General features: G+C 66.5%; 1 protein-coding gene across 1 annotated transcript; it reads right to left on the bottom strand.

Moving 5' to 3' along the window:
- Window positions 1-1,388: 1,388 nt before the first annotated feature.
- CRTAC1 (cartilage acidic protein 1) lies at window positions 1,389-11,561 on the bottom strand. Its single transcript, XM_032191627.1, has 15 exons — window positions 11,478-11,561; window positions 8,113-8,309; window positions 6,583-6,779; window positions 5,611-5,741; window positions 4,830-4,986; window positions 4,231-4,365; window positions 3,905-4,050; window positions 3,635-3,771; window positions 2,993-3,075; window positions 2,801-2,901; window positions 2,549-2,717; window positions 2,240-2,385; window positions 2,086-2,128; window positions 1,810-1,953; window positions 1,389-1,589 (listed from the first exon to the last, which is right to left on the bottom strand). The coding sequence occupies exons 1-15, from the start codon at window positions 11,526-11,528 to the stop codon at window positions 1,477-1,479; spliced, it is 1,950 nt and encodes a 649-aa protein (XP_032047518.1). The 5' UTR covers window positions 11,529-11,561; the 3' UTR covers window positions 1,389-1,476.
- Between the last annotated feature and the right edge of the window lie 12,029 nt (window positions 11,562-23,590).

Raw genomic sequence — 23,590 nt, 5'->3', positions numbered from 1 at the left:
TGCTGCTCCCGGGGGCCCCGACTGCTCCGGCAGCACCCCGCTGCCTGCCCGACCCCGTGCCGTCCCCAGCGAGCCCCCTGCTCCTGCTGCTGAGCCCTCCTCTGCCCCACACATCCTGCATGCGCCCCTCACCCCCCTGCATCGGGGGTGCCCTGCTCCCTGCACCTTGCAGAGCCTCCCCCTGCCCCCCAATTCTCAGCCTGTGGGGACCCCCGGCTGCAAGGAAGGGCCAGGTGGGGATTTTTGGGAATGGGGAGGGGGGCTGTTACACCCAGCACCCCTAGGAGACGAGCCCCTGTGTGGGTGCAGGGTGGAAGTGAGCCCGCGTGGCTCTCCCAGGGCTGCAGGGGGAGGGCTCTGCCCCCCAGGACCCCCCCTCAGCTCGGTCATTGTGCGCGTGGGGCCCCCAGCCCTGCTGTTCCCGCTGGGGCACCCTGCATGGAGCCCTTCAATAAACCTCACGCTTCATCCCCGCCACCTGCCCTGCCTCCTCCTGTGCCGGAGCGATGCCGGGGGCTGTGCTGGGGCTGGGCACCCCCTGGCACGATGGGGAGCACCGAGCAGGCTGTGGGGGCGGCCCCAGAAGGAGGGTGAGCATGGGGCAAAAGGAAAGGGAGCGATGGAGCAGCACAGCCCCAGCAGGACACATCCCCACAGGAAAGGGGTTGCTCGGGTGGCAGCAGGCACAGCCTGCACAGGACCATGCCCAGGGAGGCTGGGGGGGCAGAAGCAGGTTAGTGGGGGTGGCAGCATCCACCCACAGCCCGGGAGAAGCCACAGCAGCAGCAGCAGCATGCAGGTGCCCTGGGGGTGGTGGCGCAGAGCTGGCTGCAGTCCTGCAAGCCCTGGGGAGCAGCACCCATGGGCAAGGTGGGGGAGAAGCAGCACAGCCCCGAGGAGCAGTGACCCTCCCAGGGGACCCTCCAGGCATCTCCTGCCTCCCCCCACAGCCAGGGGGTGCTGGGGGTGCTCCCAGAGCCCAGTTAATAGACAGGGTACAGTTTATTGGGGGGATTCTCCGGGACTGGGGCTGGAAGACTGAGCAGGGTCCGACTCCAAACAGTGGGGTCAATACGTTAAAAAACAAACCGGGGGGGTCCCTCCCCTGCCGGGCTGGGGGGACCCTCCTCTGGCGGTGCCGGGGAGGGGGAGCCCCCCGCTGCAGCGGGGACAGGAGAAGCAAACACGTCGCAGGCCAAACCAGCAGGCACATGGTACGGTATCAAGTCGACGGAGCAAGCGAGCGCCGGGGAGGCGGCGGCGAGGCGAGGGGAGCGCTGGGGCTGCTTTCCCTGGCTGCTCTCCTGGGGAAGGTGCCGCCTTCCCCTGCCCTTCCCGAGGCGGCCGCCCCGGCACGGCGCAGCCAGCGCTTGCAGGGCAGCTCGACATGGAGAGAGAGAAAGAGAGAGAGGAAGAGACAGGCAGAGGGCAGCCGGTCCTTCCGCCAAGGCTGCTCTGGCGAGTTACGGGCAGGGGCTAAAGTGCATAGAGGCAAAGGCAGAGTCCGAAGCCTAGAGGGAGGAGGGTGCCTTGGGGGGGCCAGGGCCAGCTCCCGGCAGAGGGGTATCCCCCAAAAAAGGCCACTTGAGCTGCACAGAGAACGAAAGAAGGAGCAAGAGAGAAAGAGAGAGAGAAGGGGAGTCAGTGGCGGCTTGGGGGGAGGCGTGGGACCAGCGGGCACGGAGGTGAGCAGCTACAGAGCTGGGGTGTGGGTGATGGGGCAGGTGCCCAGCGGGGTGCAGGAGGTGGCCAGGCCCTGGGCAGGGGCACAGCACCATCGGGGGGAGACTGGTGCCCGCCGTCACTCACCCACGCAAGCCGTGCCATCCTCATTGGGCTCAAAGCCCCGGCTGCAGCGCTTGTTGCTGCGGCAGCGGTACCCGCCGTAGGTGTTGATGCACACAGGCTTGTCCCGGGGGCACACGAAGGGGAACTCCGTGCACTCGTTGGTGTCTGCAGGCAGAAAGATGTGGGCCCCCTGGCTCCTCCTGTGCCTGGCTGGAGCCACGCACAAGCCCTGTGGCTCCCTGATCCCTGCTGCTCCATCCTTTGTGCCACTTGCCCACGTCCCCAGCAGCCACTCACCTACACAGCGTCCGTTCTCGTGCTGGGAGAATCCCTGCCCACACTGCATTTGGGGGAGAAGCAGACACGGCCGGGATGGGGCAGGATCCAGGAGAGCCCAGCCCCTCGTTCCTGCCCCTCAAAACTCCCCCTGCACCCCACAGCCAGCCCTCACCTCCAGCGGGGTGGGCACCAGCGGCTCCTCTGTGTCCGGGGGGTAGGGGACCTCCAGCACGGAGTTGGTCTCACTGCTGGCCACGGCTCGCACCAGGACGCGGCCATCGGGCCAGGTCACCTCCAGGCTGCTGGCCTCGTCACGCCCTGCAGGCGGGCAGCCTGTTAGCGGGGCGCCTCCGGGATGGGGATGGAGGGGAAAATCCTCCCCTCGCTCCCACAGCTGGTCCCTGGGTGCTGGGGCTGCAGAGCTGGCCGCTGCCTGGGGGTGCTGGCGGGGTTTTATCCCCCTCACACCTCTCCAGCTCACCCAGCCCGAAGTGTGCCACGGGCTCCATCTCGCACAGGTACCCCGAGCCGCCGTCGATGATGCGCAGGTGGGCGCCGCTGCGCCGCGTGAACAGCACCACCTTGGCCCCCCGCGCGAAGGCCCCGAAGCGGGTGCGGGGGATGACACGCAGCCAGTTGTTGGCAGTGCCCTGCGAGGGTTGGATGGGCAGGGGGTGAGCTGGGAGAGGGGGCAGGGACGGGGGACGGTGCGAGGAGCCCCTGCTCGACTCACCTGGGTGCCCTTGAAGATGGAGATGGGCTGCGCCATGGACTCGCCGTGGGACAGGATCAGGTCCAGCATCCCATCGCCGTCAAAATCTGTCACTGCACCCCCTGTGAGGGCAGGATCAGGACGTGCTTCGTTATGCGAGCACGTTATGGCAGGCACACCCCAGCACGAGCCACCCCTGCGCTGGGGACCCACCCGTGCCCCGTCCCTCGGGCTCCAGCGCATCCCCTGGGTTCAGCTCCTCCACGATGGGGTCTGAGTGCTCTCTGCGGGTGAGCCTGCCGGGCACAGAGGGGGAGTTAGTGCCAGCCCCAGCATCCCCATGCCTGGAAGCTGCTGGGGGACAAGTGCCTGCTCCCCCCAGAGCAGCTCGGTAGAGAGGTGACAGCCCTGGTGGCACCTGGAGGGCATAGGGTTGGCAGGGGCGCTGCTGGTGGCTGTGCAGGGTGGTTGGGGGACTGGCCACACACCTCACATCCCCAATCACTGCCACAACCCTTGGGGATCAGAGAACCCCCCCAGGGGCGCCCAGCGCCCCACAACCCCCCCCAACCCACAGTGGGCAGACAGACAGCGGTGAGGCGAGGGGGAGCCGCCAGGCAGCGGCGAGGAATCGATCCCCACAATTAGCGGGAGCCACGAGCAAGCTTCCAGGCGGCTGCTGATCAGCGGCACGGGGACCCCAGGGGCTGCTGCAGGCACGGCCGCCGCAGCTGGTAATGACACGGGGAAGGGCTCAGGCATGGCTCCTGCTACGAGCAGAGCCGGAGCGGGGGTCCCCTGTGTGCCAGCGGCGGGGAGCGGCACGGCGCGGGCTGCTCGTTCCCCCGGCCCTACCGGAAGAGGCGGTTGGCGGAGGAGCCGCGGTAGGCGATGTTGTTGAAGAAAACCTCCAGCTCCTGGTCGTTGTCGAAGTCGGCGGCGATGACGGTGCGGACGGGGGACGGCATGGAGAACTTGGGGGTGGCGATGTCCTGCGCAAGGGACGGGCAGGGGCTGCCAACGCGCACGGCGAGCAGGAGGCCGCTGGCAAGCGGGGCTCGGAGCCACAGCGGGGTGAAGCTGGGGTGTCCCCAGCAGTGAGGGCTCGGCAGCCCCAGCCCTCACCCGAAATCGGACGCGGCCGGGGGCCCCCGCCTGCAGGTAGAGGCGGTGCGGCCCGTTCCAGTTGCCGTAGACGATGTCCACGCGGCCGTCGCGGTTGAAGTCGGCCAGCGCCACGCCGCGTCCGTGCTGGTAGGGGTCATCCAGCCCTGCGAGCAGCAAGGGGACGGGGAGACGGGACCCTCCCTGCTGCTGTCTCCCCGGGACACCCCTGGGGACGTGGCCCTGTGGTCCCCAATCTCAGCCATCAGCCATCCCCTGCAGTCAGCGGGGCTGTCGGTCCCCGTGTCCCCTCCACCCGGGGTTGTCCCTGCTGTCCCCCTACTCACCCACGGCAGCTGCCACGTCCCGGTACGTCCCGTCCCCCCGGTTGTGGAAGAGGAAATTGGGGCTGTTCTCGTTACCGCAGAATATGTCGGAGGCACTGTCGCTCAGGATGGGGCCCACGGCCACCCCACGGCCCCCTGGGGACAGCAGCCAGGGGTGAGGGGGCCGCCCTGCCCCAGGGGGGTCCGTGCCCCTGTGCCAGTCCCGGTGCTTCTGGGACCCCCTGCGCCCCCTCCTTGCCCATCTCCCTCCTTCAGTCCCTCTCATCAGGAGCTAATTGGGGCTGGCAGCCGTTTGTGTCACTTCCAACCTAATCACTGCCATCGCCATGGTGACAACACTCCTAATTAGTGACAATTTACCGCCACAGAGATGGGGCACGGCGGCGGTCCCAGTGGTGGCACGGGGCACAGGCTGGCACACACCTCTGCAAGCATCCCCAAGCCCTGTGGATGCCACGTGGGGGTCAGCAGGGTGACTGTAGGCACAGGGGGGTCCCACGGGTCCTTCCCATGGGCTGTGGGGCTGCTGACAGACGGGGCAGGCAGGCAGATGCGTGGCACAGGTCATGGCACGGGGCTGTGCCCCGTCCCCTCCGTACCTGTGTACCTGCTGACGCCCGCCTGGGCGGCCACGTCCACGAGCACCACGACGCCACGGGCAGGGTCGCTGGCGGCCACGTCCATCTCGATGAGGGCGTGGGGGCCCACGTTGCCGCTGGCGTAGTTGGCGATGTAGATGGAGTACCTGCCCGAGCCCTGCGGCCGGCGGCACTGCCTCAGCGCCCGCCCGCGCCCTGCGGCTTCGCCCTGCTCCTCCCGGCCAAAACCTGGGCCCACGGGGATGGGGTCGGGCTTAATCCTCCCTGCCGTGGGGCTGGGAACTCTCAGAGGTCCTGGGTGCATGGCATATGGGCAGCAGTGCCTGGTGAGGGCTGGGTGAGACCGTGGCTAAAGACATGTGGGACTGGGCACGGCCACCTTGTCACTCTCCAGTTTAGGGCACCCCGTCCCACCAGCTCCCCAGTGGGGCAGGTGCCCCCTCCCTCCCATCCCCACCGCCCTCCTTGTCCCGTGCAGCAGCAGCTGGGCCCTGATTTAGCGATAATCGTTTGGAAACAAACTGCTGGGGGAGGAGGAAGAAGAAAGAGCAGGTGACAGGAACATAAATCACCTCGACAGGCGCGTTTATCAGCTAGCGGCAACCGCGCGGACAGGCGCCCGCAGCCCTGACAGCCACCGGCTGCTGGGAGGGGGGGGACACCCTCAGCCCTGGCAAGGGTGCGATGGGGACGGTGCCCACGCGAGGGGAGAGGTCCCGGGGGCTGGTTGGGCAGCGGGGGCATGGGGACACCCCCTGGCCACCCTGCCCTGCCCGCTCACCGTCCGGTCCACGCAGGCGACGGAGCGGCCGGCGAAGCGGCTGGCCACGTCCCGGTTCACCTTGTCGCTCAGCAGGTCCTCCCAGCGCCCGTTGCGGAGCTTGAAGAGCTTGTCCGTGTAGGTGGCCATGCCTAGGGGAGCACGGGTCAGGGGGCTGCGCAGCCATCCCCTCCCCGAGCCCTGTGTGCAGCCCCCTGGGACGTGAGCTGGTGGTGCCAGATCCCAGTTTGCTCCCCAAGAGCAGGATTGGTGCGGGGCGCCCCATGGCGAGGCCAGCATCCCAGCCCCCTGCTCACGGCACTGTGAGAGCTCCCATGGCTCTGAAGTGCCACCAGGAGACGGAAAGAAGAAACAACTCATTAAGGTAAAATGTGTCCCAGCAGGGCACAGCCCCGTAGATTATCCCTGGGAAGGCAGAAACCGCTGTGGTGCCAGGCGCAGGCAGCGAGCTGTGCTGCCCGGCACAGTGCCGTGGCAGTGCCAGGTTTAGGGACAGGTGTGCCGGCAGCCTGGGTAACTGGGGGAATCAGGGACATACCTCTGCTGCCGTGGGATGGGGACAGGGCAGAGCTGGGTTGGAGCAGAGACACGGGGAGCTCTTGGGGTGCCTGGTGCCTGCTTGGGGCACAAGAGTCCCCTCCCAAAGAGGGGCACCCCCAGCAGGGCAGGATCAGCCCCTGGCTTTGTCCAGAGGGCACGGGTGCTGCCAGGCACACCGGGACTGGCAGCACATCCAGAGCACGCATCCCCAGCGGCGAGGGGACACTGCTGTCCCTCTTGGGGTGCCACAGGGAGGGCGGTGGGCAGCGGGAAGCGCTGACTCAGCAGCTGGCCGGGCTCCGCGTCCCGCCCGCGCTGCCATCAATCAATGGAGCCACTCAACTGAGAAATTAACTCCAGCCCGCACACATCCCTCACGCGCCGAAGGTCGCGGGCAGCCGCGCCGGGAGCCTCCCCCCTGCCGGGGCTCACCGGAGAAGGCGTTGTTGGTGTTGAGGAAGTAAACCTCCTCGCGGCCGTCCCCGTCGATGTCACAGGCGGTCACGCCGATGGCGTTGCCCTGCCGGTCCCGCAGCGCGTAGTAAGGGGAGCTGCGCTCGTCCTCCGCCACGTTCACCAGCCGGCCCCGCGCCTTGTCGTACTTGAGCACCAGGTTCGGGCCGTTGTACCTGCAGGTGCAAGCAGGAGATGGGTCCCCGGGGGTAGGGGGCAGGAGGAAAGACCCTGTCCTGTCCCCGTGTCCCCTGTCCCCGCGCACTCCCCACAATGGGCATGGCAAAGAGCTGCGTGGTCTGTGGTGGCCGAGGGACCCAGGCTGCCCTCAGCACCCAGCTGTGGGCCTGCCTGCCCACGGGGAGGGCTCAGCCTGGGCTCCTTCCAGCACATATCGGGCATCCTGTGCCTGCCCAGCCCGGGCACCCAGCAGGATGGGGCACAGGTCCCTGCCTGCAGCCCTTTGGCAGGGCAGAGCAGGGCAGGCAGCACGCAGGGCAAATCCTCTCGGCACGCTGCGCCCCGCAGGCTCCCCCCTGCTCCCGCCCTGCACACCAGTAAACAAGTTACACAACGGGCACCGCTGCTTACAAAACCACCGCTGGCTGCCAGCAGTGGCCTGCACCCACCCAGGGAGCCCCAGTTTTCCAGGCTTAGTGCTCCCTTGGGCAGACACCCCCAGCCCCTGCAGGGATGAGCCCCCCTCACAGGGGCAGCAGGTTCCTGAGCCAACCCAGCCGCTCATGGCCATGTGGGTGCCCAGTGCCAGCGAGGGACAGCCAGGCTCCCACAGCCCTGTATGGGCTCACGGGTGAGGGATTCTCCTCTCCAGGTGAGGGCACGTGTGTGTGCAAGCCTCCCCTGTGGGTAAGCGTGCTGCACACATGCACACCCAGCCTGTGCCGCTGTCCCCACGGCTGGACCCGCTGGCAGCAGCTGCTCCACGTCCAGCCCTGCTCTGATGCTGGGGCAGCGCAGCACACGGCTCCTGCCTCCACGGTTCCTGCCAGCCCTTCCGAGCCATCACACCACTAAAGGGCTATAAAAAACCTCTAGCCAATTAAGCGAATCTCCAGAGAGCACTGAGTCCTGTCAGCGGAGCTGAGCCGGCTTGGGGACACGCTGGCGGTGTGCTGCGGGGTGGGACCCGGCCACTGGGAAGCTTCCACCACCCTACAGAGGGTACCTGGCCCCAGAACTGGGCTCAAGGCACCTGTGAGACCCCATGAAGACACCCTGCCAGCAGGGACACCGGGGCACCGCACTCCTCCTGCCGGCTGGAGGGGCTCGGCAGGGGATGGGGATTAGCAGAGCTGTAAGCCTTCCACAGTCAGAGTGCTCAGCTGGGCACCACGTGATTTTTTTTGGAGAAAACAGAGTTTGAGCAAGTAAGGGGATCAGCAGGGATGCTGCCAGCACCGGCACATGGTGCTGCGAGGAGCTCCTGTCCCTGCGGGGCCACCACATCCCGCTGTCCCCAAGGCACCGCGTGTGGGTGCCCCTACTCACCCCGCCACCACGATCTCGAAGTCGCCGTCGGCGTCCAGGTCGGTGACGGCCACGCCGTAGTTGAGCTGCGTGGGGTTGCTGTCGTAGTCGGGCGGCAGGAGGCGGTGGGTGACGGCGGTGAACATGGGCTCGCTGCGCTGCGAGCCCTCGCTGAGCCAGGCCAGGGACAGCAGGCACAGCGCCAGCATCCTGGGCACCTGGGGGAGACCTGCAGCCTGTGGGCTCCCCGCTCCGTGGAGCCTCAGCCCCCCTCTGCCCTCGCACGGGAGCTGCTCTCTTTCCCCTCCTCGCCCCCCATCCCACAGCCCCTCATTTCTCCAGCCCCAAGCCCCCCATGTGCACAGCCCTGCCCGGCTGCAGCTCACCCTCCGGGCTCCTCGGGGCAGCAGTGTGGGGCTGGGAGCGGGGCCGTGGGAGCCCATCCCGTGGGAGGGACCGGGTGCTGACAAAGCTGGGCTCAGCCACGGCTCACCCTGCCCCAAGGGGCTGCGGGCACCCAGGATCCCAGCAAGAGGAGATGTGGATCTGGTGCTGGGCTTGGCAGGGGGGGCAGGCAGTCACCTGGCTGGGGAGGTTGTGCCCTGCCTGGGGAATCCTCCAGAGCCGGGAAGGCCACGGGAACACAGAGGGGTGGCTCCGGTGTGCTTCAGTTTCCCCATCCTGACCCACAGAAGGCCCCGAGTTGGAAAGGACCCCCCAAAGGATCATTGAGTCCAGCTCCTGGCCCCACACGGGACCACCAAAAGTCAGACCGTACACCTGAGTTGTCCAAACACTTCTTGATCTCTGTCAGGCTCGGTGCTGTGCCCTCATCCCTGTGCATCCCATCCCAGTGCCCGACCACCCTCTGGGTGCAGACCCTTTCCCTAACCCCCAGCCTGACCCTCCCCTGTCCCAGCCCCATGCTGTTCCCTCGGGTCCTGTCACTGTCCCCAGAGAGCAGAGCTCAGCGCCTGCCCCTCCGCTCCCCTCCTGAGGAGCCGCAGGCACCATGAGGCCTCCCCTCAGGCTCCCCTTTCCCAGGCTGGTGCGGTTCCTCCTGGGGACCCCGCGGGGCCAGCTCCCCCCGGCCGGCAGGGAAGGTGTGTGCGCAGGGATGTGGCCGCAGGCAGGAGGTGCCGGGAGGAGAGGCTCGATTAACCCGGACTGCGCAGAGCTGTGGCTGCCAGCACTGCTGGCAGGGCTGCGGAGCTTCTGGAGCTGGCTCTGACCTGGCTGTAGCGCAGGTGACAAGCGAGGTGGCACTGGGGACAGCCACCCGTGGGGCACGCAGTCCCCTCTGGGGGACAAAACCTCAGCAGCAGCGAGCTGCACGTCCCCAGCAGTGGGCACAGTCCCGTGAGCAGGAGAAGCCAGCCCTGCTCCCATGGTCTGGAGGGACGGCTGGGTGGCCCAGCAGGGGACACGGCTCCGTGGTGCCATTTGGCTGCTGTCCCCACTTCCCCAGGAGCAGCAGGGTGTCCAGCAGCAAGGGAAAGGGAGTTTTTTCCCCCCAGCCCACACGGGCTCACTAGGACAAACTACCCACACGCAGACAGGGGTGCAGGGCTGCCCTGTGACCCCAAGCCCCTCTCTCTGTCCCCAGCCTGCAGGGACGGGTGGCTGTCCCCAGGCAGGGCTCTGCCTCCCCTGCAGCTCCCCCTCTCCGCAGCTTGGCCCGCTCCCCATGTGCCCCCCCGCCCCATCCAGCTGCAGACAGCTTCCCTCCAAGTTGGATGGAGCTTTTCCAGGAGGAAACAATGCTCCTGATTGGGGACAAAAGGCCCTTCCCCACGGATCCGGTGCTGGGTGCCACGGTGGGGGCTGCCCGGCCTGGAGCCAGGCCATTTTGGGAAAGAGGGAGGAAGATCCAAGCTCCTCTGGCAGATGGGAGAGGCCCCGTGCCTCCCAGCATGGCAGGAGCCTCCACCAGGGCTTTGAGGATGCCAGGCCCCGCTCATGCAGCTGGCACAGGGCTCAGTCCCGTCGTGTCCTGACCCAGCCACATCCTGGCTCGCAAGGTGACCCCAGGAGCTGCGGTCACCCCAGGGCACCTTGCTCTGCGTGGCGGAGCCTGGTGGCACCGAGCCGAGCTGCGGAGGACGGGGGCATGGCAGGAAACACCATGGGTGCCCACACAGGGACAGGGTGCTGGCCCCACAGCCGCACCATGGCAGGGACGTGGCTCAGGGCCCTTCCATCCCCACGCATGGCCCCCTCCAGGAGGATGGGATGGGGCCGGGGTAGCAGCAGGGTGTGTGGGACCAGGAAGGGGGTCGCACCCCACAAACCCCTCACCACAGCTGGGTGATGATATCCGCAGGGCTCCTCATGCACGTCCCCGTGACCCTCAGCACAGGGGGACAGGAGCTGGCTGCCCGCACGGCCACCCCATCCCGTGTGCCACCGTGGCACCACCGCCTGCCGTGCCGCACGTCCCAGCGGCGTCACGCCCCACCACTGCAGCAACATCCCATCCCGGGCCACAGCCACCACCAGCACTGCTCTAACACCGCGTGACACCGCGCAGCAAGGGCCCCGTCACACCCCAAAGGCACCTCAGAGCGGTGACAACACGGTACCATGACAGTGCCCTGTGGCACCCCGCTGACCGTGTCCCAGGGACGTGGTTCTGCCCCTCCTGCCACCGCTGTGCCTCCCAGGGCAGAGGAGGGCCGGGAGGTGTCCTGCAGACTCGCTGCCCCTCTCCCACGGGGGCTGTGGTACCCCGGGGATGCCAGCAGCACCCCTCCCATAGCACCTCGACCCCAGCCAGCCCAGACCCTGCAGTGCCAACACTCCAGCTGAAGCCGCGTGCCCCGGTCCAGGCTCGGTGCTGCTCCCTTCCACACAGCCCTTGCAGACCCTGGCCCAGACTCACATCCCACCAGGGGGGCTTTTGAGGGGCCCAAAGCCCTCAGCTCCTGCCTGTCCCCGTCCCCTCCCATGCAGGACTCCTCAGCACCGGACCCGGCACGCTGGGGCTCAGCCAGCAGCAGCTAATGCAGTGTGGAGATGAGCAGTCACCTCAGCCTCGGAGCTCAGCCCGAGGGGACACCGGGTCCTTGGGGGGCTTGGCTGGGGCAGCACCGCCGGCCCCTTCCCGCACAGCCAGACACACCGAGACCCCTCTCCCCACGCCCCCCACCCGGTGGGAATGCCCCCGAAAGAGGGGCTCCCCCTTCTCCCCTCTGCCCCTGGCCACCGCCAGGTCCCCAGCGCCCCCAAGCGCACCCCGCACCCCCACTCCCCCTCTCTCCCCCCCCAAGCCCACCGCCGCCCCCTCCCCACAGCGGCTCCCAACTTCCCTCGCCACCCCAAGTCCCCGACAAAGTTACCGGGGGAGGGAACCGGGGTCGGGACGCGGGGGCGCGCCCCCTACTCACGGGCGCGGGGGGCTGCCCGGTGCCCCCGCGGCGGCGGCGGGGGGAGCGCATCCCGCAGCGCCCTCCTCGCCGCCCGCCTCCGGCTCCTCGGCGCCCGGCTCCCGACGGCTCGGGCCGCCCGAGCGGGCTTTATGTAGGGCCGGGGCGGCCGCGGGCTCGCCAATGAGCGGGGCGAGGGGCGCCGCTGCCAATGGAGAGCGGGGAGGTGGGGCTGCGCCGCGCTGATTTACTGCCCGAAATTGCAGTGGAAGCACGGCCGGGCAGCGCCGCTCGATACGGAGCCGAAATATTACGGGGGGACCCGCTGGGGGATGCGCCGGGAGCGTGGCTCGTAACCTTCACGGGGCGGTGGCTCGACCCGACTCATCCCATCCCATCCCATCCCATCCCATCCCATCCCATCCCATCCCATCCCATCCCATCCCACCCCATCCCATCCCATCCCATCAATCCCATCCCATCCCATCCCATCCCATCCCATCCCATCCCATCCCATCCCATCCCATCCCATCCCATCCCATCCCATCCCATCCCACCCCACCCTGCTGACCCCGAGACCCCCGGGGGCACAGGTCCGCGTGCTCAAGAGCGGAGCCCCCCCAGCAGGCAGCCCCCACGGAGATTTCCACCCTGGCGATTTCCACCCGAGGCACAGTGAGGGACGAGGGATAGATCTGCCCTGTCCCCTCTGCCCTGGGGACAAGGGCAGTGTGACTGTAGGCAGGGAGGTGACAGGGAAGCCCCCAAAGCTGCACCTGAGCACTCAGCATCATCCCCCTGCCCTCATCTGTGTGGCCCGTGGGTGCCACTCTGCTGCTGCCACCCGCCCTGGGGGGGCCTGGATTAGCTGTGCCCTGTCGGGCAGCATGTGGCAGGGGCCCCATCTCAACCATACAAGTCATGGATTTGCCAAAACCTCACCAGCAGCCACTGTGGGACTGGGCACAGAGCTCTCTGTGTGTCTCGGGATGCGGAAAGGGGCTGTGGCAGGGATGGGGACAGCACTGGCGGGGCACTGCCTGGGTCACCCCACCACAGCACATCCGCAGGCAGCTGAGGATACAGCCACAGCACTTGTGCCATGAGGCTGCAGGAGCCCACGGTGGTCTGGGCTGCTTCTAGTGGCAGCTCTCGTGCCCTGCTGAACCCCTTGTTTCTCACCGGAATGTGGCTGGCTGCAGCCTCTGCCTGTTTGTCCCAGTTCTCCTCTCCCTGCTGGATTCGAGAGCTCTCAGTCCCGGTGCTTGTCTCCCACGGTGGTGCTTCCACGTGAGCATCAAGTACCCCTCCACTGCATTTCCAGCAGCCTCTCACAGGGTGCCTGCCTGAGCAGCGGGCTTCTGCACGGATGCCTTCAGTGGGTCCCCACGGCTAGCAGGATGGTGGCCAGGTGTGGGAACCTGCTGTGGGGCACTGCCGTGGGGCAGGAACCACTGCTGCCCTCAGTGTTCGCCGTGGAGAGGCCAGGATACCAAGCAAACCTGGTGTGAGTGTGCACACATGCGTGCAATGCTGTGCTCGTGTGTCCTTGTGTGCCCCAGAGCTGTGGGCGCGCTGTGCCTGCAGCCTTGCACACGTGTGTGCACTCGGGGCAAGCACCCCCTGAGCCCAGCGCCCCGCTGAGCCGTTAGCTCGTCCCCGGTTTGGTAACCACCCCGCTAATTATTCACACAAACTCTTCCAACACCCTCCTGGCGAGCAGCAGGTACGGAAAACAAACACAGGCAGCAAGCCAGCTGCAGCACGCCGTGACCGTGAACGCACCGTCCACATGGGGCTGGGGCATGTGTGTGGGGCCGCAGGGTGCTCCTGATACCTGCTGCTCCCCAGGGCCCTCCCCGTGGGCTGGGACATTTCTCTGGGGGGACAAGAGCAGGACCACAGCTGTGGTGGCCATGCTCCGGTCCCTGTGCCCCGTGCTGGCTGGGGACACGGGCGAGCATCCAGGAGCTGCAGAGGGGAGTGGAGGGTGGGCAGGAGATGAGCCGGGCTGTGCCGGGGAGGCGAGGCAGGGCGCACGGCACGGCAGGGAGCCTGCCTGCGCTGGGGACAATGGACAGGAAATTAGAGCGAGGCGGCAGCGAGACATGCTGCGGGGGGAAGGGAGCCTGAGCTCCACGGAGGGCTGCTGGCAGGCTCAGGGAGGCTCTCTTCTTCTGGTGCTGGGACCAGTGGCCCTCGGGTGCTTGCTCCATCCCTGCCGACCCATCCCCTGGCTCCCTGCAGCCCTGTGCCTGGTGGCTCATCCCCCAGCAGGACGGGAATCAGCTCGGGGCCAGCTGGGTTCATGGCCCCCCAGTGTGTCCCCTCCAGCAAGCCCCAGGTGGTGCAGCACTGACAGGGTGCAGGTGAGCAGAGCAATGCTGACTCCGAGCACTGTCCTCCAGGATGCTTTCCTGGGGCTGGCGTTGCTCTTTTTGGAGCATCGTGAAGGCCGAGGCACCTGCACACAGCCCGGCGAGCACACAGCACCCACACGCAGCGTGCACCCTCGTGCATGCATGCAGTGCAGCCTGCATGCAGCACCCTGTCTGCACACACCCCGTGCACACACACCCTGTGTGAGCACCCAGCACAGTGCCCCAGCACCCGTGCAGCCTGTGTGCACACCCAGCATGCACACACCATGCACACACCGTGCACGCTGCATGCACACTGCTCCTTGCTGCATCCCCTGCCCCGGCCGGTGGCTGCCAGCACAGCTCGGGCAGAGCCTGCCAGGCCTCTCCACGCACCCTCGCTGCTTTTTGACCGTAGAAGAGGGCGCATGATGTCGCCAGCAGCACGCTGCAGGATCCCTCGGCTGCTGAGCTGCCCCTGGCTCCTGGCCCCGCTTCCTTCTCCGGAGGGGGCTGTGCTGGGACCTCCCCGCTCCGAGGGTCTAATTTCCACCCTAAATGTATTCATGGATAATTTATCCCCAGTTGTTCCTGTGCTAATGTTGTCTTTTAGCTGAAATAGCTCTTCTCCTCCCTGGCGTTTACCCCGCTGATGTATTTATAGTGAGCGCTCTGTTCCCCCGCAGCCTGCGCCGTGCCGTGCACGAGCCGCCGGCCTCCCGCTGCGGGTCCCCCGGGCTCTGCCTCCCCCAGCAGCCCTGCGACGTCTCTGCTCCTCTCCTCCCAGCACGGGCAGGTCCCCGACACCCACAGAAGGCCACAAGCGAGTCCCCAGCCCTGCCAGCAATGCCTCTCCTGGTGCCTCCTAGGATGGCTGTTGCCTCTCCCATGACCGCGCACCCCTCGCACGGTGGCTCACAGCCTGTGGGTGATGGATGCCTGCGCTTGGCAGGCTCCTCGCTCCGTGCCTCTCCTCCCTGCTGTCCCCTCCCTGTCACTGTCCCACGGCACTCGCCTGTCCCAGGAGCACAGGGGCTGCTGCCTCCCACCTGTGACATCCTCTCGGCCCTCCCTGGGTCCCTTCCTCCTGCCAGCCAGCCTGGCAGCCCCTGGCGAGGTGCTAACACTGGGGCCAGGTCAACCCTGAGGTGCATTTTGCCTCGTCTTCCAGTTCCTTTCATCACGGGCTTGCTGTGCTCCCTCGGCAGCAGCAGGGCACGGAGGCAGTGCCCCAGCACCCTGCCCCTGGCTCTCCCCGTGCCCAGACCCGCACGGCCCCCAGCCGCTCCTGTCCCCGTGCGCAGTGCCCCCGGGTCCCCACGTGGACTCTTCCTGTCGCCGGGACATCATTAGAAATGTTAATTATTAATTATCACTAAAAGCCCTTTTTGCTGCATTGCTGTTCTCTGCCGATCTCTCTGCCCCGTGCTGCCTGTAACCGGATCTGCCCACGATCGGCTCCTGCCTCGCGCTGCCTGTCCCTGCTTTCCCTCCCTACCTGCGGGGGCTCGGGCAGGGCACTGGTGGCAGACACAGCCCCTGTCCCCTGCAGGACGCTGCCCCACAGATGAGCTGGGCTTGTCCCACCTGGGGACATGGAGGAGGTGTGGGACCGCCCTGCCCCGTGCCAGCAGAGGGGACACAAGGCTGGGGAGGGACCCGGCGGGTGCTGCCATGGGGCCTGGGCCCTTCAGCTCTCCTTGGGCAGGGCCATGGGGTCCTCCTAAAGGGGGCACGGGGATGGGGCTGCCTGGCTGGGGGGGTCTCAGTAGGGTGGAGGACTTGGGCTGTGCCCAGATGGGGAAAAGGATACGAAGGCTGTGGGGAAAGCTGGGTGCTGCCAGCAGCCAGCTGGGGCTGGCAGGACCCGTGGGGCACCGGAGGAGCCGTGCAGCTGTGGAGAGGCAGGGAGATGTGCGGCCTGCCCCGCTCAGCCTCCTCTGCCAGGGCTCCTCCAGGATTTATCAGCTCCAGGTGGGGCCCGCAGATGGATCAGTTCAAATTGGGGTCCACCAAAAGCAGCCAGGTTCCTGCCCGTGGGGCAGTGGCTGTCACCCATGGGTGGCAGTGCCACAGCCAGCGCTGGGTGAGATGTGGATGGAGACCCAGGCACTGCTGGCGGGCAGGAGTCACCTCCTGGTAGCATCCTGGGTGCCTCCTAGGGACCACAGCCACATCAGATCGGGCTGTGACAGTGACAACAGGGGCTAATTTGGGCCAAGGCACAGCCCGTGTCCCCCTGAGGCATCTCTCCTGCTTGTCCTGCCCATTTCCCAAGAGCTGGGCTGCCCAGGTATCACGTTCCCCAGCCCAGGGGTCATCACCTACACCCCCACACTGCTGCATGGCCATCAGGCACGGTCCTGCTGAGCAGGCTGGCAAACAGGAGAGTGCAGGGAAGGAGACAACAGCGATTGCTCAGGGAGATTGCGCTCAGGGGCAGGCTCCCGGGGGAGCGCAGGGAGGAGCACCCAGGCTGCTCCGGGAGCGGTATTGATTCCTGCAGCACAGGCGCTGCTTTCCCTGCCCATTCATTTTCGATGTGCCGGAGAACAGAGGGAGCAGGAGGGCCCCGCTCCCCTCCCCAGGCCAGACCTGTGCTCCCAGGGGCACGGTGAGGGCTGCCGGCCCGCAGCCCCATCGCCTCCCTGCCCGCCAGCCACCAGCAGCACCGGTGCCTGCCCGCAGCGCGGGATGCTTCCTCGCATTATACAGCGCTGTCACGAGCCGCCAGGTCCCCAGGTGTTTGGTGCAATAATGCAAAGCAGATCTAATCTGCCCCAGCCCCGAGCTCTCCGCAGTCCCCTCCCCTGGCTGCTGCAGGCTCCCTGGCCAGGCGTCGGGGAGAGCTGGGGTGCGGGCGCACAGTGCTGTGATGGGCGATGCCCTGTGTGACCCCGTGTGCCCGCTGCAGCTCCCAGGGCTCTTCTCCATCAAAAGCACTCCGTGAGCACTTGCTCTGCAGCAATAAATCAGCCGGGTGCTCACAGGAGCGTGGGCCCACGTTGGGCTCCCCGGCATGGTGGGAGCTCAGTGCCAGCTCCCGGCTGCGCAGCGTGACCCATTTATTGCCCGGTGTTTCCACAAGAAGCCCGACACGCACAGCTCAGGGGTCACGGGTCGTCCTGGCAGCTCTCTGGGCTGTACCTGGCTCTCGGTGCCCCTCCTGCTCACAGCCTGGCAGGGAGCTGAGGGGAGCCCCCCCTGCTGTAATGCACCGTGTGTGTGTCCAGCTGGCAAGTTCTCAGCACACAGGAGCCCTGGGGCCGTGGGTGGGTGACCAGCAGCAGGGCTCAGAGGCAGGGCTGGGGGAGAAGAGGCTGCTCGGGGAGCAAGGGCAGAGCTGAGGTCGCCTTGTTTCCACCTCTCCTCCCCGTTCCCATCCCTGGGGCTCGGCGCAGCACAGGATGCTGTGTGCAGGAGCTGGATCAGTCTCGCCTCTGATCGGAGCCGGATCTGGGGCTGCCGACAGCCCCTTTCTCTCCCGCGCTGCTCCTTTCAGCCTGTGCCTCCCCACGGCCCCGGCTGACGCAGCTGCAGATGAAGAGACAAGGAGAGGCAGGCAGCGCTCCTGGCCCGCTCTGCTGTCCCCTGGGAGGCACAGGCACAGCAGCTTCAGATCCAGGCTCTGGCAGCAAGAGCAGCCCCGCTATCAGCAGAGAGCGGCCGGCCGGCTGCCTGAGCTGTGCGGGGGGGTTAAGATGCCCAGGCAGCCGGGGCTGGTGTGCAGGTGGGGTCTGGGACCCCTGGTGCAGAGCCGTGGGGTGCTGCAGCTCCCAGCAGCGCTGTCCCCACCTGGGATGACTCCCAGGACCCCTAAGAACTCCCTAGCCCAGGAGAAGTGGGGGCACGGCCATACAAAGCCCTGCACCCCATGCTGGGGCGGCCGGCCTCGGGGCCTGGCGCAGGCAGGGTGGCAGCACACGGGGTCCCTGTCCCCTTGTGGCACTCTGGAGGGGGCCACAGTGTCCCCTGCGGGAGGCAGGAGCACACCAGGAGGGGACACCTGAGGATGTCTCCAGCAGGGGGAAGCAAGGGGGGGGGTCCTCCTGCAGCCCACACCTCGCAGCACTTGGACCACGCTGCTGCTGCCATGGAAACTGCCTGCGGAGCATCCTCCTGCCGCTCCGGCCAGGGAGACAAGGCCACCGCTGTCTCCAGCATCCCCAACATCCAGCCAGGGTGCCACGACACCCTGAGCGCAGCCAGGGGCATCCAGGAACAGGCACTGCCCCAGCCAGGCAAGCCCAGTCCAGGTTTTTGGGGTGGGCTACATGGGTTCAACTGGGTGCTGCGGGGTGCTGTGGTGGGGTGGGGGCACCCCGGGAGGGACGCCCCGGGTGAAGCAGTGCTGGAGAGGCCTGGGAAGTGCTGGCAGGGGCTGCCTGGTGCCGTTCCCAGACAAACCCAGCTCCCACGCGGCCAGGGGCTCCACGCTGCTCGGCCTCCCACAAACATAAATCATTTTCTAATTTATAACATGAATAATTGATTTTGCCTCCGTAGCTGGCGATAAATCTCCTGTGCGCACATGCATAAGAAAATAATAATAATGAAAGCGATCAGGAGCTGCTGCCATCGATTACCTGCAAGAGGGGCCACGGTCCCCTCTGGGACATGGTGGGCTGGGGCTGGGGCTGCTCCCGAGGGGCGCCGCGTGGCCCTGCTCGGTGTGAGCCTTCCTCATCCTGCCCTGGGGCCACGTGGCTGGCAGGGACGGCCCTACACGTGAGAGTTTTGCCCAAGGGTTGCCCTGCTCAGCTCCCAGCAGAGATCCCGCAGGGCTGCGGTGATGGAGCACAGCCTCCTTGTTCCCCGCTGTGCCCAAACCAAGCGAAATAAAAGGAAAAAGGCATCATCGCCTGGGCCTGCCACCCAGCATGGAATAACCAGGTCCTGGTGCTCAGGTGCCCCCGGTGCTGAGCCCTGCGGGCTGTGCTGGCACGTAGGGGCCGGCACGCAGCTCCGTGTCCCCTGGGCTGTCCCCTGCCTCCAGCAGAGCCCAGCCGGTCCCCGTGCGCCCCGTCCCTCCAGCTCGGGAGTGCTCGGCAGCAGCGGTGCCTCATTAGGAGCCGAGGCTGCGCCGCTCCCCGGTGCGCTCCCCTGCCGCCCACGCCGGCGGCGAACGCGTGCGAGCGCCGGGGCCGCGTTCATTATCGGCCTCGCTCCACGCCAAACCCCAGGCAGGATGCGGGGAGGCGCAGCCCAGCGCAGACACCTTCCTTCCCTCCCTCCCTTCTTCCCTCCGCCCCTTCATCTGGGCCTCCGAGGCGCTGAGCACCCCGCAGCAGCAGGCAGGATGCGGCTCGAGGGGCGCCTGGTTGCAGCCAGCAGCGCTCCCGCTGCCTGCGTGACGCTCACAGCTAATGGGGAATCAATGGCAGCCTCCCGCGGGGGCACGGCGGGCAGCGCTGCGGGAAGCGGGAGCTCTGCGCCCACCGCTCCTGCTGGCTACGGAGCCCCGTGCCCTTGTGTCCCCATGTCCGTGTCACCCCGTGTCCGTGTCATCCTGTGTCCGTGTCATCCCATGTCCTTGCTACCCCGTGTCCTTGTCACCCTGTTTCTTTGTCATCCCATGTTCTTGTTGCCCCCATGTCCATGTCACCCCATGTCCTTGTTGCCCCATGTCCTTGTGTCCCCACATCCTTGGCACCCACTGTCCTTGTCACCCCATATCCTTGTTGCCCTGTGCCTCTGTCACCCCATGGCCTTGTCTCCTTATGTCCTTGTCACCCCATATCCTTGTTTCCCCATGTCCTTGTGTCCCCATGTCCTTGTCACCCCATGTCCTTGTCACCCCATATCCCTGTGTCCCCATGTCCTTATTGTTCCATGTCCTTGTCACCCCATATCCTTGTGTCCCCATATTCTTGTCACCCCATATCCTTGTGTCCCCATATCCTTGTCACCCCATGTCCTTGTCGCCCCATGTCCTTGTCACCCCATATCCTTGTGTCCCCATGTCCTTGTCACCCCATGTCCTTGTGTCCCCATGTCCTTGTCCCGCTGCCCCCCAGCACAGCTCTGGCAGCACACCCCACTCGCCCCTCGGTGTTCCCATGCCCACGGACGCCCTAAATTCCAGCACCGACGACCGTCGGGGGGCTCCCGGGGGGACACAGAGCCCCCATAACGGGGAAGGTGCAGCCGGGCCAGCAGTGCCACCCGCTGCCGTCTCCCCCCCGGTGTCCCCGGCGTCCCCGCGGTGCGCCCCCGGCGCGCTGCACCCCGGCGGCGCGGTGCCGGTGCGGGTGCCGGTGTCCGGGGCGGTGCCGGTGCCGCACTACAGGTCCCGGCGCACCCCGCGGCGGGACGGGGCGGGCCCGGCGTGGCGGAAGCGGCGGCGGCGGCGGGGAGCGGCGGGGGACCCGGCGAGGCCACCGGTAACGCCCGCGCCGAGCCCCCCGACGGGCGGCCCCCGACGGGCGGCACCCGCTGCGCGCACGGGCACCGGGGGGGAGCCGGCCGGGGGCGAGAGCGGCCCGGGGGGGCGCCCCCTGCCCCGTCCCCGCCGTCCCCGCTCCCGCTGTCCCCTTCCTGTCCCCTGCCCCGGCGCGCCCGGGTGGCTGCGGAGCTCATCCCTGCCCTATAGCTCGTGCTGCTCGGCCCCGTTCCTCACCCTGCGGGGCTGGAGCCCCCCGTGGGGGCGTCCCCGGGCTCCGTCCCCCCTGCCTCAGGGGCTGGTGCTGTGCCTGTGCCACCCGGCTCCGGTGTTTTGGGGCTCGGTTTTGGGGCTCTGCCACCAGCGTGCCCCTGGTGTGTCCCGTGCGGGGGTCCGGGCGCGTCCCGCTGTGTCCAGGTGCCCGGCGCTGCCCGGCCACGCTGGTTTTGCTTCCCTGCAGCTGGCTTTGGGAGGCCCCTGCCTCATTTGCATTTTTCTGGTTAAAAACGGCAGTTTTGCCCTTTTGAGTCATCTTTATTTTTGAGCCGTCATTAATTTTCCCTCCCCTCTTATTTATTTATAGCCCTGCTCACTTTTGTGCTGATCCTGCCCAGGTATATTTGGAAAGCCCTTTGTATCCCCCCACCCCCTCGCCTACTAACTCCTTCTGCTTTTGTGTTATCCTTTTTTTTTTTCCCCTGCAGCTGTTGAGGGACGGTATCGACCTATAAATCACCTCCTGCCTGAAACGTCCCCCTTCTCTTGTTCCAGGTATCTCCTAGGAGCATCGGGAGCGAGAGGCGTGATTGAAATCTCTCCCTTTTCCCCGTGTGTTTCCCTTTGACAGCCTGCTGCTGTCGGCGCTTCACCGTCTCCTCGCGTGGCTCGTGGCTGGTGCTGTGCCTGGAGCACGGCCCTCTCCCGGGAACAGGGCACGGAGTGGGGTGGGCAGCAGCCCCCTGCTCTCGGGGCGCTTTGCTTGGTGTCCCGTTGTGCCAGCAGCTCTGTGCCATCGCGTGTCACCCCGTAGGCAGCCCAGCCTCACCCTGCCAGGTACCCAGGTCCTTCTGTGGCCCTGGCACCTGCTGCACGAGCCCGTCCTGCTGGCCTGGAGCTCTGCTTAGAGGGGGAGAGGTGTGGAACAACTGAAATCTGTGATGGGAGATACCTGGGAAGCCCTGCAGCTTCCTAAAAGGGCGCAGGGAGGTTGCCGGTGGGGACGGGCAGCCCCTGTTCCCTCTCTGGGTGCCAGCGCCATGCACCAAGCAAGCACTTGGAGGTGTGCTTCCTAATCGGGGCTGTTTAAAATCTCCTCGTAGCTTCGTTTTTATTAGTGGTTGTAGGATTTTTTTCACCCGAGCTGCGGCAGGCAGTAAAGAGTGACATTGCCAGTGTGCGAGCTGCGCGCCGAGGCTGCGCGCGGTCCCCCAGGGGCGCTCCCCGAGCAGCGCTGCGAGCCGCGGCCCCCGAGGTGTTGCCGTTCCCTGCCCGCCGTCAAGGCTCTAAGGTTATGTGCTCTATCGATGGCAGTATGGATTGAGTGGAATTAGAAACCTCGAAGGCTAAAAATACAGCGCCCTGCCAGGAAATGAGGCAGCCTGCTGGGAGGGCGCTGGGTGGCACTTCAACTTTTCCAGGAACTGGCACGCTGCGTGCGAGCCCGACAGCCCGGCATCCGTGCACGGCCCTAAGAGAGGGAGGAGAGGAGCGCTGCCCGTGCACGGTGCCGGTGGCTGCAGAGGAGCAGCACGGGCCGGCACAGTGCCCGAGCAGCTGCTCAGACCTCACAAACTCGTGCCGGAGCCTTGTGTGCCCCAGCCGAGCCCGCAGGGCGCAGGGGAGAGGAGATGCAGGGCGAGCGGTGACTTGGTCCCCAAGTTTGGGATCTGTGGGGTTGCCCTGCCCAGCGTAGTGTGAATGAGACCTGCAGCCAGGGCTGTGCTCTGCCTCCCGGAGCGTGAAATCAGTCGGAGGTGACGCGTGGCCGTGGCATCTGATGAAGTGTGTAATAGACTGGGGGCAGGAGCTGCGCTGCCCTTAGGAGGGAAAAAAAAAAAACAAACCCTCTGTGCTGCGGTGTCCCTGGGGGGCTGCTGGGGGCTGCTGCAGCCTCGCTGTGCTTGTGTTGCTTTGCCTGGAGCTCCCTGCGTGATGTGCCCGGGGACAGGAGCTGCCTTCTGCATGGCTGCGGGACACCGCTCGTCCCCGGCAGCGCACGGCCGCGTGGGGAGAGGATGCTCCCAGCACCGCCCGTCTGGCTAATGCTCACCATCTGCTCTGGAGGGTGAGGCAAGGTGAATGGCAAGCTTTCGAGGAGCCCATAAATCCTGCATGCGAGGGCTTTTCTTGGAGGTGACTTGGGATGTGCGTGGAGCGATGCTGCTCCTGGCTGTGCTCCCCGAGCGGCGCTGGCACGTGCGGTGGCTGAAGGGAACGGAGGGCATCCTTGCTGGGCAGCATCCCGGGGCTGGAAATCCTCGCTCCCGCTGGGGAGCAGCGCTGGTGGGGCTCAGCAGTCCCCCCTGCAGGCTCAGCCCCCTTTGGTGGAGGGCAGCAGGAGCAGCACCAAATGCCCGGGGTCCTGCATAGGGTGCAGGTCGCACGGTTGGTGTGGTGGCACAGCCACGTTGTCTGCCAGGCCTGGCTGCTGGGGGCATTCCCCTGGGGAAATTCCCTCTTGGAAAGAGTGGAAGCAGCTCTGCAGCCCTGCAAGCGAGGCGAGTGGTGGAGAAAGCTCTTTTCCCTATTTTTTAGCTATAAAATGCCCCCTGCCCCATGACTGTGCCTCCGAAACGGCATCAGCCGTGTGGCCTCGCAGCTGGGTGCTGCTCCCCGTGGGCAGGCAGACGTGGCTGGAAGGTGTTTGCTGAGGAAGTGTGTGTCAGACAGCCTTGTGTGTGCCAAAATGCTGATGGCCGGGGGCTCCCAGTGCCCCCTCCCCACCGGCACACGGCTAGGCTGGGCTGCTGCTTGGTGAGAAAATGTATAACGCCTCGGGGCTGAAAAATGACTGACCCAGAGCTTGGACGGTTTATAGGATGCGTTGCTTCTTTCTCAGTCGATAAAGATAAAGGGGACCATTCTGCCAGCAAAATTAGTGTATCAAAGAAGGGAAAAAAAATGACAGGCACCGCATATGTTTCTGCAGCGAGAAAAATGGTGGGGGCAGCAGCGCCCCGGTGCCCCTGCCTGCCCCGCACCGAGTTCCCATGGGGCAGGCAGGGGCATGGAGCACGGCTCCTGGGGAGCACCGGGGCTGAGCCTTGAGGTGTGGGGTGAGACCCCGCTCAGCGGGGGCCGTGCTGTGCTGGGAGGTGTGAACAGGGGGCAGCCGGGTCTTTGCCGGTGGTTTCCCCGCTGAAGCTGCCGAGCCGCCTGCTGTCTCCGTCTCC

This window comes from Aythya fuligula, chromosome 7 (genome assembly GCF_009819795.1).
Source record: "Aythya fuligula isolate bAytFul2 chromosome 7, bAytFul2.pri, whole genome shotgun sequence".
Lineage (NCBI taxonomy): Eukaryota > Metazoa > Chordata > Aves > Anseriformes > Anatidae > Aythya > Aythya fuligula.
This window is presented reverse-complemented; position numbering and strand designations above follow the sequence as displayed.